The sequence below is a fragment of the Corvus brachyrhynchos genome, unplaced genomic scaffold (assembly GCF_000691975.1).
Source record: "Corvus brachyrhynchos isolate BGI_N302 unplaced genomic scaffold, ASM69197v1 scaffold331, whole genome shotgun sequence".
NCBI lineage: Eukaryota > Metazoa > Chordata > Aves > Passeriformes > Corvidae > Corvus > Corvus brachyrhynchos.
The window spans coordinates 4,902,242-4,917,037 of NW_008237229.1; the positions used below are offsets into that span (position 1 = coordinate 4,902,242).

Sequence of the window (14,796 nt, forward strand, 5' to 3'; positions counted from 1 at the left end):
ACTGACATGCCTGATGCAATGGTTCTGGATGCTGGAGGAGTACCAGAAAAATAGACAGTAGAAACACGGTCATACCATGAAGAATTTTGACCTAGCATTGTCATAACCAAGAGTGTTTTTTGCCTACATTCTTAGACTTGTTTGTCAAGCTAGGAGACTAAACATCTTAGAAGCCTCATAGTTAGAGATCAGTGTGCCCCAGACCCCAAGGTCCTCTCCAGAACACATTTTGTAAACTAAGATAGAACCATCCAGGGGAAGGTTCCTTGAGGAGGGGGGTTCACTCAAGCCTCTCATTGGAGAATCTTTGATAGATATGCTAATTAGTAAAACCTATAATGTTATACCAGATCTATTGTGTGGGTGCATTGTGGTGTGCATTGGGGTGCATTCAACCTGGCCATGGTGCACCTAAGGATCGTTAAAATAAATACAGAGGTAAAACCCCTTTTTCCCTTCTAACCATGTTTGATTCTTGATTTTAAGACCAGGAAAACGCATCAATTAATGTAATTGAGTTATGGAAAGACTCAGGCATATTTTCTTACCAAAAAACCTCCCAAAAAACCCCAAACTGAGAAAAGTATTATTGTTAACTTTTACCAGATCTATGAATAGTATTTGGCAAATATCAATTTGTTTCCCTAACACATTGGTAAATAGATTAAAAAATGTTACAAAAAATGGACAAGGGGAAAAAAATAAGCATGCTCTATATCTTATCTACTAGTGTTTTACCTCATCTTTAATTGCTTTACTCTTTCTCTGCTTTTGTCTTTGTCAGCTTTACTGCCATTACGGCATCAGAGCTTTCCCCCTGCTGTTTGCATACATAAGATAATTTTACTGGTCCTGAGAGCCCTTGTACTTTTTTTATCAGACATGGTAGGTCATAAGATAATGAAATCTTCATGTCACCAAATTACCATCACCATTTTTTGCTTTTCACTTCAGCTCCCACATGACAGCAGTCAAAACCTTACCAGCCACAGAACTGGAGATTAGTGCTTTGTGGTATTTGAAAGCTGAGGTTCCAACTTCCAGTTAGATGATTTTCTAGCTGCATGCTATCTTTAACAGCTGGTGAAGTAGTAGCTTCTATCATGTCAGAATTTGAAGCTGGGAGGAATGGTAGGGAGCATAATGACTAATTGTAATGCTCACATTCAAGTTCTATCTCTAGCCTTACGAGTTTTAAAAGAATTGCTTTCACTGTTGCAAGGCTTGTAATCACAGCACAGCAGTTGTGCCTGTTATTTGTTCCTACTCCAGCCGGTTCAAGAGATACCACTGTCAAAGATGAGCAGTGTTTTGGGCAATGATCCACGGCAGAACATGGTCTATGGCATAACTCTCTAGTGCTTCCCAGAACTCTCATATAATTTTCATTCAATGATGATAACTAGGAGGCATAATTTTGAATGATACCACAGTATAGTAAGCAATTTTTTCAGGAATTAAAGTATTTGAGTGTACATGGTTTCTTTCTTTATTTTGAGGAGAACTTGATTTTCAATCCAAATATTAGCATGGTGCAGTGTTTATATTGGGAAAAAATTGTACAAAGAACCTCCCCAATATAATTCTGAAAATACTTCATTTAGTTTCATTACATATTTGGATGCAAAATAGAAAGTGAATAAGGGACATGGGGAAGAAAGTTAATGTCTGCTACAGAGTTGTATATCTTTCATACCTGAAAGAAGTAAGAGAGAAGTAATGAAGATGCATGTTGAGCAACTGTTAAAAGTTAAGAATTCCGAAAGGGTAAAAGGAATTAAATTGAAGCTGGCAACCATGTAATTGCTGGGAAGGGAAATGATCATGATTTTTATTGGCCTGGAGATTATGTAGGTGAAGATATTATTGTGGCAAATGAATCTTAATGTATTAAAAAAGGAATGAGAAAAGGGCTTATGCCAAGTGTACTTTCTTAGCCTTTTTTTTGTTATTAAAGAATTTGCTCAAAAAAAATTCTATGCAAATCATGGTCTTCAAACAGAAAGGAGTGGATATATTATTTATATCTTCTTCTTTGTAGGACCAGAAGAACTATTCCTGTGTTCAAAATCAGAAAGCATTTTGTAAAGAAATATTAAAGCATGTTATACAAGCGAGACTTCTTGCATCTACTTACAAGTCCTAAAGCAGTCACCTATACTATCTACATCCTTCAATATTTCTGATATCTCTTTTTCAATTTTTACTTTGAAATGTATTTAAATTTTGAGTGCTTGCAATACAAATGTAAAACACAATGCTTTGAATAATGAGAAAAATGTCAAAATCAGTTTGTTTTTAGCCTAAGTGTATGCTTAGCAACAGCAAAAATGCTGAAACATGCTATTTTATTCAAATATAAGGAAATTTTCTGATACCTTATTGTAATTTGCCAGGAATTAAATACTTATTGTCACAATTGCATGAGTGATAAATAGAGATGGACATAAGAGGAAAAAAAAGGCATTTTCAGGCAAATTTTTAAAAATGTACTTTTTTCTGAATACTTTCACTGTAAAAGCTGATATGAATATTTTGGTTCATTCCAATAGGTCCAAACTATTCTAGAAACCAAAAGTAGAAAGGCCAGAATATTACTATCACTCTCCTATAAGTTGAATTTTTGCTTCTTGTGTTCATTTTGTTGGGGAGAATGGATAGAATTTTTATTCTATCATGTAGTTGAAAGGACAAGTAATCTTAATTGGTCATCCCATAGCCTGTCATGATCATATTCTAAAATATTTGAATTGAAGAAAGATGTTATTATGCAAAGTCAACTGAGCAAAAATATGTGAATATCTGAGAATTAACAACTCAAGAAAAAGAGAGTTTTTAAAGGTCATTTTAATTCTTATCATATGCCAAAACAGGGAAACAATTATGTTATAAGTGGGAATGATTCTTCTTTGGGAAACCACAGTTAACAAGACCTGAGTTATGAAAGACTGTTCGAAGGAGGCCTTTCCTATTGAGTAGCCAGGGAGTTGTATTTATCCTCTACCATTCTAAAAGTTCTTACAGTCAGTAATTCATTCAAAATTTCAGTACAGCTACAGCAATACAGAAGTGAAGGGTTTGGTTTAGTCGCAAAAGTTTGATCAAAATATTAATTTTGTCATATTCTTTCTTAGGGAAAATATTACATGTAATTGTATAATGAATTTCAGCAGTACCTACTGTAATACACTGTACCCAGAAATATACTTGGGAAATTTATCCTGACATAAATTTGGAAGTTAAAAGGGGTTATAATTATATAGGAAAACACAAATATTTTCTTGTAAGGAAAATCAAAGCATAATTTTTAATGAGTTCAATAAGTAAAAATAATTTAATGAGAAATATAGAAAAAGATGGCTTGTGGTCTTGTGGATCTCAAAGGAAACACAACATTTAACATTTAAAGAAAAAGTCATGCTGTTTGAAAGCACCTATAGTATTTTTAGAGATTGGCATAGTGGGTGAGTTTACAGTTGGTTTGAGTATTTTCTGCAGTGTAAAAATACGAAACCTAATCCAATATCCGTATGTTCACTCACGATCGTTCACAGTCCCCTAATGCTAAATGGCAAATATGTTTTAATTAAAGCAGAATCTGACATAAATCCATGTCCTATATCTTGGGCATTAACCTGTAATTCCACTCAGAATATTAATCATTTTATTCATAAATAAATGCCTAAAATTGCAGTTTAGTTTATACCAGTAGATGCTAGCTCAAGCTTATAACGATTTCCTTTCTTAACTCTGATTTGGTTTCATACCAGAGATCCCTTCCTTCTATATCCACACTTGAAAATAGTTCAGTGTAGCACCACTGTTACTGGTGAGACAGTAAAAGACAAATCATAGTGGGTCTGAACTGAAATTTATTATTTATTATTACAAAATGAACTCTCACATTTTATATTTAAAAATTACATATTCAGGATATTAGTTATTTGGTCTAAATTATTCAATCGAAATATTTCTGATGCAAGTATTTGAGATGGTGGTGGTGAGGGCTTATTGCCAATCTAATTTCATTTTCTATATCACACTCATGACACAGTTTATGAATCTTTTAGAAAGGCACATGAGATAGTTAACAGTATTCCTTTGAGAAGAGAACTGTTTTTTAGTTTCCATAGGAGACCTGAATTCAAATAGAAACCTTGGTAGGATTGAGCTAGTATGGCAAAACTCAGCACTTCTAAGAGGCATATGGAATCTGTAAATACCAAAAAGAGAGAGAGAGTGTGTTTCACAAATAATGTTCGTCTTGTTTTTGGAAATATGGAGATTCCTTAAGCTTTAGTTTTTCAAGAATAAACATCCTTGAAGGAGAAAAATTTTTCAGACATCTTCATTTCCCTCTCTTCTCCACATGTCCAGGTGGATATTTATCAGAATATAGTCGCCTTATATTTCTTGTTGTATTTTCTTTAACATTGCTATGCTAGTCCCTTACTATTTTGCCTCTAATCTATACTCCTGAGAAATATGCACATCTGTCCTTGGGAAGTCGTCACTGATTAAAACAAACAGCAACCTTTTAATGTTTCTCTGTAGAATCATTACAGCAAATTGTGTGAGGATTAAATAAGACAACAATAATAATTTAAGTATCATGTGTAACTACCTTAAAATAGTTCTATCTAGCTCTTCCATTTAATTAATGTTTGGAAAGAATCTTGCCTTCCATTTAACACTTACTGTGCACTTACACTAAAAAAAGAGATTAATTTAAACAGCAGTGAAAATTTTTAAAATATTCTGTGGAGAAATGCATGCACAAACTATATTAATTGAGCTCTAAATTAGTGGTGCTAAACAACAAAAGCAAGGAAATGCACAGTGAAGCAGGAAATGTACCATATGTTATTGTATACCTGGGCACAATGGGGACACTATCTTAATGTCCTTCTTAATGTTCCTGTTGTACTAGATATTGGTGGACATATGGTATGCTGCCTTTTTATATGCTTGTGTCTTTCCATTATTTTGTTAGCTGAATTTGATAGCATTTTCTATTCATGTGCTGTAAGGAAAAGGGCTTTAAAATGTTTTGCTCATTTATCTAGAGTTTGAAACCCATGCATTTTATTTTGCTTATTCATTTATACCCCATTTTTAAAATTTTCTTCAAGAGCAGTTGCTTATTACTTTTATTTTTAATCTTTTCATAGTTTTTGTCCCTGTCTGGCAATAATTTGGAATACAGCTGAGTAGCCCTTCCACGTGCGGAGGGGTTTTGACTCGCTGTCAGCACTGGCCAAACAGATGGCTAAAGCAACAGCAACAGCTGCTCACCAGACTTTGCACAACCACAGTCATACAACCTTAGAATCATAGCATTAAGAGTCCTTTAGGTTGGAAAAGACCTTCAAGATCATTAAGTTCACCAGTTAACCCAGCACCACTAAACCACGTCCCTAAGCACTGTATCTACACATCTTTTGAATACCTCCAGGGGTGATGACTCAACTATTTCCCTGGGCAGATGGTTTCAGTGCTTGACAACCCTTTTAGTGAAGAATTTTTTCCTAATATCCCATCTAAACCTCCACTGGCACAACTTGAGGCCATTCTCTCTTGTCCTTTTTCTTGTTACTTGAGCACTCATGCAACTGTCTTATTCCCTGACTGCCCCAAGGAACCTCAACCAGCTCCAGTTGGCAGCAGACAAGTTTCCCATTTCACTTGGCTCCTAGTGCCCTTCGAGCTGAGGGACAAAACACAACAACTTCTTGTGACATTTCTTCCTGGATATCACATGTTTTCAAGGTTGGCTGATGCAGAATACCAAAGGGAAAGGTCTCCTTAATTTTTTTATGGCACAATCTTAATAAATGTTTGCATTTAAATAGGCTGTTCATTGCTTCCATCACATGGAATAAACACATTGAAGTCACAGACGTCCAGACCTAGTCAGAGGAAATATATCATATACCAGAGAAGAGCAACTGAGCCAAATCCTTTTGACATATATGTGACTTACTCGAGTTACACCCTGGCAAAAATTCCCTTCATTAAAGCAGTAATCTCAGGGATTCCTACTGGAGGTGTTTGAAGACTGTTTATATTGCAGAAATAAAAGGACATTGTTGTACATTAGCTTGTCAATAGGTACTCAAGTCTTACAAGTCATTACAGATCAGGACTAGTCTTTTAAGTAAGATTTAGTGATTTCTGGCAAGTGTGAGTACTTTTGTCTAAACATTCAAATCTTACCATTCTAATATTCATACAGCAGTTTTGGTAGCAGCTCATTACATGTGTAGCTGCATTAATTTAAAAATGAAATAGGAGGCATGATGAAAGTCTCCTAACTTTTTATAGATGTCAGATAGCCTTACATGACATCTAGAAATGCCGGACTATTTGTTTCTGAAATTTTTAAATAAGAAATATTTTAAAAACAAATAACTTGATCTGTCCTGAAAATTTACCATGTGTATTCCCAGGAAAGCAAGAAGTAATTTAAGTCCATAGCCATCAATTACAGCTAACATTTTTTCATATATTTTAGTTTGCTTTTTTTAAATTTAATTTAAAACTTTTTCAGTTGCTAGTTTTAGGAATTCTAATTTTATTCTATTAATATATCTTCAATAAGCAAATGAATGGGAAAGGATTGAACTATGAGTGATTTTGCACAAGTATTTTAATAAGGAGCTGTTGATAGAACTTATCTAGAATTTTTTATAAGGCAAAGTCATTATTGGAAATCATTAAATTAAAGTAATTAAAAAGGAAACAGGCATCTCTTTCAAAAGGATTCCAGTAAAATTCAGTAAAAGCAACCAAGTTTCTGAACAGCCTAGTCTTGTGTATCCAGCAGGGTGAAGAACTTGCCAGCTTATTGCTTCTTACTGATGTAGGGCTTGGCAATCAGTCTGTATCTGGAATAATTAGTGGGGATGTTCATCAGTAGACAGGAGCATTATGAGGTTCCTGATGCTATAAACAATTACTCTACTATGCCAGCTCAAAGGCTTTTACAGTTTGGCAGCTTAAATGCTTTTGACATGTGATGCTGTTTTTTCTAAGAACACTGTTGTTTTATAAATAGTAGGCAGATTAGATTAGGTGTATGTGCACAATGGCATGACTGACCTGTCTGCAGTGCCAGGGAATGGATTACAACTACAAAGAAGTAACTGGGTACCATCAAAGTGGTAAAAAGTCTCCATATTTTGGTAAGAAGTCTCAGGTTCCTTGATGTGTTATTCAGACTTTGTTCACAGGACTTTAGGGGTGACAGAATCAAGATTAAACCAATGGGTTTGTGAATTCTCTTCTGAAAACCTGTTCAAGACACATAAAGAAGCACCACTGCGCCATGACTTTTGGTAGGATTTGAATGAAAGTGAAACGATGACATGGAAGGAATTGGAGATTTATGTCCCTAAGCTTAAAGCACAATAAATTAATCATGGATGAGATAAAAACTAGTAACATACAGAAATGGTTTAGATCTGACATGATTTTCTCACTCTTACATGCAGTCTCCTTGAGTCAGTTTGTAGTGTAGCTACTTTGGGCAGTATTTAAGATCCTAAATTTTGATAAATCTCTGTTATTCTATACAAGGCTACTGTCTATTCTCTGTGCTCTAAATTCCCCAAGAGTGTAATAGCCTGGTTTTGGCACCCAGTTTGAGTGGATGTTCTTGGTCTGCTGCACATTGTTATTAGGAATGTGATTTACCAACTCAAAAATTACAAAAACTAACATACTTTTAGCATTGTTATGTTTCAATGATAATCTTTACAGTGTTTATGTTTTTTGTAAATAGTCTCTCCTTATTGTTATAAATTTAATATGAAGACATGATGCTGAACTAGAGGCTAGAATTCTGTCAAATGAGGGATTTGAGATATCTTTGATCTTTTTCACTATTCCCCACTTTCCCTTCTTGCCATAAAGAGACTCATCAATTTCAAGTAAGTACTTTAAATGTATCTTGAATAACAGTAGGACTGAAGTTCAGAACTGCCAATCAATAAATAATGGCTCCTAGTCATCAAAAGTTGCTTGCTTCTCACTGTGAAAGACAATTCCAAGTAATTGCTCTGAAACCCTATACTTTTTCATTTTTTATTAAGGAATCCACTGAAAAAGTATTCAGTGTGTACTCTAAAGTTAACAATACAGAAAGATTTTCTCATCTAGATTCTACCATCTCCTACTGAAATATTTTTCTTAGAAGAAATTTGATCCACAGTTGTTTCAATTTCACCTGACTTTTCTGTTTCATGTTGTGGTCACACCTTTTCTAAAATTTCATTTCAGAGTAAAGAGGTGGAAGAAAGTGAACACAGAATTTGGGATCAGACAAAGTTCCTTGTCTGCTGTTGGAGATTCTACCATGACAGTGAGTGAAGGTACAGGAGATCACCAAAAACCCCTGCAGCAGCAAGGCCAACAGCAAAGAGGAGAGGCAAACACTGTTCATGAAGATGTACAAGAAAATTTCATCCAAGAAGTGCATGTCAGACGAGTGGGAATACTGTATGCATTGTTCCTATGTAATCCTGATTTTTTATAAGAGCCAAGGAAAATATGGTAGAGTCAGTGTGCACCTATTTAGAATTTATGTTGACCATTGTCATTCCTTTCCAGTTGTTCTAATTGTTCTCTTCTAAAGCAAAAGGTGGACTTTAATTAAATTTTCCCATATTTTACCTTCCTTTGGGAAAAAGCACTTTTGTATGTGCATGGCATATGAGAGAGGTCCACATTCTGTCCTGGGAAGACATTGAGCCTGAAAATGGAAGTCAATGGTTTGTTTCTTGCTTTGCTTGTGTGTTTTACTTTCATACAGCAGTGGGCAAATATATCTGTATCTCAGGACCCCCAGTTCTACCAGGGTGACTTGCGTATTGCATTTTTCTTTCATTAGAAAAAAGAAGAAGAAGAAAAAATATTTTATTTTAAATACCCAAATATTATCACATACACATTTAGACTAAAGAAATATCCTTTCTTTATGTGTTTCTTGTACTATATAGTAGAAATAATGCATATCAAATTTACCTTATTGTCTACATACCACATTTTTATTTAAATTTTACTTTATTAATTGTCCATGTAAAAAATTGTAAATATCACATAGGAAGCAAGATAAATATGTTAAGATAAACTGGAAAAGCAGATTTTGAGAATTTTAGAAAATTCACGATTTATAAAAACAACAGCAACTTTCAGCCATCAAGTCAGGTGCAAATTATAATTTTGTTTGCCATGTGCAATTGATATTGAGTATGTGCAGCTTCTATTGCACAAGGATTGCTGCAACTGCTCAGAAATATGTTATTTTCATTCTTTATATCCCTATAAACTGAAAACTTTAAAGAGGATTCTAGTTGTGTTTAAAGCTATGTCCTTTCTAAGAGGGAACTGTGAGATCTCTTGATTTCTTTTGTAACCTAGGACCATACAAAAATCAAAAAGTATTAAAGATTATTGATTACACAGGAATCACATTTTTCCCAGGAATTCTCTGAGCTGCAGATGGTAGGAAGCTGGGAACTAAATGTTCTTATGACCCTCTCTGAGCTTTAGGCTGCTGCTGGAGATGGGATGCTAGAGCAGAAGGATCTATGTTTTGACTACTTTTAAAAGTTCTTAACCCTCTTTCATGTTTATAATGCTGACCTAATCCTAACCATTAGTTCTCAGGACACACTAAGGGATATACAATGAGGGAATTTTGTCTTTGTTGCCAGTAGCTGATTCACAAGTTCATCAACAAGGTACAGAGATACTGCGAGACAATTTATTTTTAAATGGAGTTTAAACATGTAAAACTTACAAGAATTGACAATAAAATAAGATTTGTAATTCTTTTTTTCATAATTCAAACTTCCTCCCTTGTTAGCTTACTGGTTCAAGGTTTTATATTAGACAAAAGATCTCTGGTCTTGTTCCATGCATTGTGAAATGACACACTGACTTTCTCTAAAACTCCATCTGCTTTTCTTATGCCAGCATCTTCACGGCGCCACAGTCTGTGAAATGGCTGTATTGAAAATGTTGATGTGCACAATAGGAATGGAAAGTGCATAATTATTGATTTTCAAATGCTGTAACAGCCAAATATACTTCTATGGTTACACTGAAGCACTTGAAAATATGGCAGTACCACATAACAGCTTACTGATAAAAGGTTGTATCATTTAGATAAGCTTTAGAGACAAGATCTTTTTTTTCCCCTCTGACAAACCATTAGAAATATATTTCTTTTAGCAATAAAGTATGGTTTCAGCATTGGCCAAAATATCAATAACTTCCAGAGTATCTTTTCAGCCCACAGTAATAACTGTGGCTAAAAATAAAGTCAAATGATATTACAAATTACTAGGGAAATTGGGATTCCATCTTTCCTGTCTGTATTTCTAAATCTGTAGAAAAACAAATAACCTTTAATTGGTGCCGGGGAGCATTTCTGTGCTAACAGCTTGGTAGTGTAACATGGATATTGAGGGAAATCAAACCAGAAGCTAGTTTCTGCTGCTCTAACTCTGCCATAAAGCCTTTTGTATGTGTCCACTGCATTATACTACCCAGAAGGTGTGATACACCTGGCTGGCCTAAAAGTCATGGTGACAATAAAATACCATCACATGATGTTAGTTTTAAAATTTATATTCCAGAATGTCAATACAGTATCTTTTCTTTCTCATGAGGAAATTTTAGTTTTTTGTGGGGTAGTTAATATTCACATTTATCCCACACATGTCTTTGTAATCACTTATTGATCATATTTTACTTTCAGGCACCTTCTGAATAGCACTTCTTAAGTTTTCTTTCTTGCCTCTTATAGATCACACAAGATGCCTTATTTTTTCGTAATTTCTCCCTATTCCCTGAGATAGAGGAAACTCAGCTGCTTCCATTGTCTAAATAAAATATTTATTTCATCAACACATACACAGAGAACTTCAGAGGCCTCTGTGAGGCAGTAAACCCATAAATTAGTCACTTAAAAGTGAGTCAAGATAAGATGATGCATGATTGCCCTGTCTGCAGTTGAGAATGTTTGAAAATGCTAATTTATGACCTTTCCATAATAATACTAGAATGTTTCCAGGTCTTAAATATACATCTATGATATTTTCTATGTACCAGTGTTCCCATCCATTCCTCTTCACATTTTACATGTGGGAAATGAAGATTAACAGATCTGTGCAGGGATGATTTGCTCAAGGTCACCAAGCATAATTATGGGAAAGCCAAGAAAACTCTTAAACTTAAATCTGGTTGCAAACAATTGATCTGTTCTTCATCTCTTAAAATGAGTGGTGCCTAAAACAGTGGATTGCCACTAGAAAAACGTCACTAAATGGTCTTTCCTACTTTTCTTTTTAAGATAATAAATAGCATGAATCTTTTATGTGGATCAATTTTACAAACTGATTGTAAACACAGTGATAGAAAGACCTGCAAATAATTTTCACAGCTGGCAATTAAACCTTGTTTAATACTGTAAATGTGTGTATTATTTACTATTGTTATATGTGCAGAAAGATAGGAAAGAATGATTTATGTGGTCTTGTGGTCCCCTACTTGATATGGAAACAGTGGGTAACACTGTGTTTGGAATAAAATAGACTAGAACAGTTCAGCTGGAAGAGACCTACAATGACCATCCGCTCCAACTGCCTGACCACTTCAGAGCTGACCAAAAGTTAAAGCGTGTTGCTAAGGGTATTGTCTAAACGCCTCTAAAATACTGACAGTCGTGGAGCATTGACCATCTCTCTAGGGAGCCTGTTCCAGTGTGTGACCACACTGTCAGTAAAGAAATGCTTCCTAATGTCCACTCTAAACCTCCCTTGGCACAACTTTGAACCATTCCTATGCATCCTGTCATTGGACATTGGGGAGAAGAGTTCAGTACTTCCCTTTCCACTTGTCCTCCTCAGGAAGCTTTAGAGAACAATGAGGCTGCCCCTCAGCCTATTTTTCTCCAAACTAGACAACCCTAAAGTCCCTAGCTGCTCCTCTACGGACATTCCTTCCAGCCCTTTCACCTGCTTTGTTGTCCTTCTCTGGATTCATTCAAGGACCTTTATGACCTTCTTAAATTGTGGGGTGCAGAATTTCACAAAGTGCTCAAGGTGAGGCCACACCAGCACTGAGTAGAGAGGGACAATCACTTCTTTTGACGGGCTGATTACACTGTTTCTGGCATCTCAGGATGGGGTTTGCCTTCTGGACTTCCAGGGCACTCTGCTGACTCACACTGAGCCTGCTGCAGATCAGCACCCCCAAGTTCCTTCCTGCAAGACTGCTCTCCAGCCATTCCCCTCCCAATTTATTACTGTGCCCAATATTACTCCACCCTAGGAGCAGAATATGGCATTTGTTCTTGTTAAATTTCATCCTATTAATCATTACCTAATGCTCCAATCTCTCTAGATCCCTCTGAAAGGCATCCTATGCCTCAAGAGTCAACAGCAGCTCCCAGCTTGGTATCATTAGCAAATCTTCTAATGGTATATTCAGCTCCTTCATCCAGATGGTTAAAAAATATATTGCTATATTATTGATAAATATATTGATCAGAACTGGCCCTAAAATCGAGCCATGAGGAATACTACTGATGGTCCATTGCCAGACAGATGTAGCCTCATTCACTGCAACCCTTTGAGTTCTGCCCTTCAGCCACTTCTTCACCTGGCACACCCGAAACACACTCATCCCACAGTTGGACATGTCCAGAAGGATGCTGTGAGGAACAGTATCAACAGCCTTAGTAAAACCCAGAAAAACTACATCTACCACCTTCCCTTCACACAAAGGCCGATGACTTTATCATGGAAATATATCAAATTAGTTATATAGGACTTTTCCTCTGTGAACCCATGTGCCATGTTGATTTCCTCCTTCCAGAATAAAGGGCTGCTTTTCTGAGGGATGCCTCAATCTCCCTCTAGAGTACTTTGAAACACTTTTCAAGATACACACCAAAAAAACGTGCACTTATTCCACTGTTGACTTGATTAACAGTAGAGAATAACTATGAAGGGCCTATGACCAGTCCAGAACGCTGTCTCCAGTAGGGTGGGAGCTATCAGAGTTTCATTAAGAACTGGTCACTTTTCCTGCTGGAATCTCTACCCTTGTATTCCCCAATCCTCCTGTCTCCATGCCTTTCAAAATTAAAAGGTTTTCTCAGAATAACCTGAGCCTATTTTCCCCACTTTAAAGGGAAAGAAACCTTAAACGCTGCTTTTAAAATATGCTAGTAAGCAATTATTTCTCAGAAACCATGAAGATTCTTGGATACCTTTTACCATTACAGACCTTTTATCGTGTGACTTCAGGAAGAAGACAGGCAATTCTAGTCAATTGAAATCGAAAAAGTCTATTCATAATTTTGTACAGTCTAAATCAGAACTAAAATCCAACACTAATTTCAGAGGATATTCTAAATATATTCAACAAATATAACTATATAAGATTGCAAATGTGATTCAATTGCCTCCTTTGATCATGAATAGAATATTTTCCAGGCAGTGCCATTTCAGGAATCTATTGATCATAATTAGAAAAGGGCCATGAATGACTGCTTACGCTAAGATTGGATAAAATAATTCTTAAGGCTATTAGCATTTGAAAGGAAGAAAATGCAGATAAGAAAAGGACAAACAAAACCCTGTTATTTACCATTTAAGCCTTGGGGGTTATCTTTGTAAGAGAGTTTAAAGTGAAATTTTAGCATACCATCACACATCAGAAGATAAAAGTGGATTTTCTAATCATCTTAACAAAATGCTATGGTACACATACAATAGACTCTATTTCTGTTAACAAATTAATGCTTTTCTTCCAGTCAGATAATCAATAAAAATACAAATGGATTTAACAGCCAACATATTACCAAGCTTCTCATTACACATTGCATGACTTCATTGGAATCCACAAATAGAATTTAAGAAGCACAGATTTGAGAGTTTTGAAATGGCAGCATATATCTGGAGACTCCTTGTTGTTTCTTAATGTCCTATGGGCATTGACAAGAGCTCAATGAAATCATGGATCTCTCTCTTAGAAAAAAAAGCAACAAAAAGACCCCGGTGTGGAGTAAGTAGTGACATGGTAATTTTCTAAGAAAACTATTCATAATAAGGAAAAATACTAGGCTTTTAGGTGTTTGCACTTAAAAGTAAAAAGACACTATTTTTAATGTACTTTGCTGTATCTTAGACATGTATTTTGAAAAATCCCCCTTTATAAGCAACAAAGAAGTTAATCCAAAATTTTTTTACATGAGAATATAAACTTATATGATTAATCTCATATTTTCTTCTTTCCTTACTGTGTACTAATTCTGCACCATTACTCCTATTATATATTGTCAGGTGTCTTGTTAAAAATCACATTGAGGAATAGGAAGTTTAAATTCTTTTACGACATCTAATGGAAAAATAACTTGTTTTCCAACTTAAATACCCTATGAGAGCTTGCAGGTAATTACATGTAAATAATCATCGATCATATTCTCTTTTTGCAGTGTTTTGGGTTAGCCATGGCTGGCTGCCAGGTGCCCATTGAGATGCTCCTCCACAGGAGAGAGAGAGAAAGTAAGATTAAAGAATTTGAGAATCAAGCTAAGAACATGGTGTTTTCTTATCAGTTATTTTCATGGCGAAACAGATTTGATTTGGGGGAGTTCAGCTTATTGCTTATTAAAAACAGTGTAAGATAGTGAGAAATAAAAGACTAAACTAAAACCACTTTCCCCTTCCTCTCCTTCCCAGGCTAAGCTTCAGTGCTTCACCACTGACTTCTGTAGCTATT

At 35.4% G+C, this 14,796-nt stretch overlaps 1 protein-coding gene across 1 annotated transcript in view; it reads left to right on the forward strand.

Annotated features, from left to right (window-relative positions):
* CCDC102B (coiled-coil domain containing 102B) overlaps nt 1-14,796 on the forward strand; it is a 157,420-nt gene that overhangs the window by 141,037 nt on the left and 1,587 nt on the right. Inside the window, exon 5 of the mRNA XM_017729490.1 lies at nt 8,281-14,796. This exon is cut by the window's right edge and continues 1,587 nt beyond it. Within this exon, the coding sequence (XP_017584979.1) occupies nt 8,281-8,370 (90 nt within the window). The 3' untranslated portion in view covers nt 8,371-14,796. The remainder of the gene's footprint in view (nt 1-8,280) is intronic.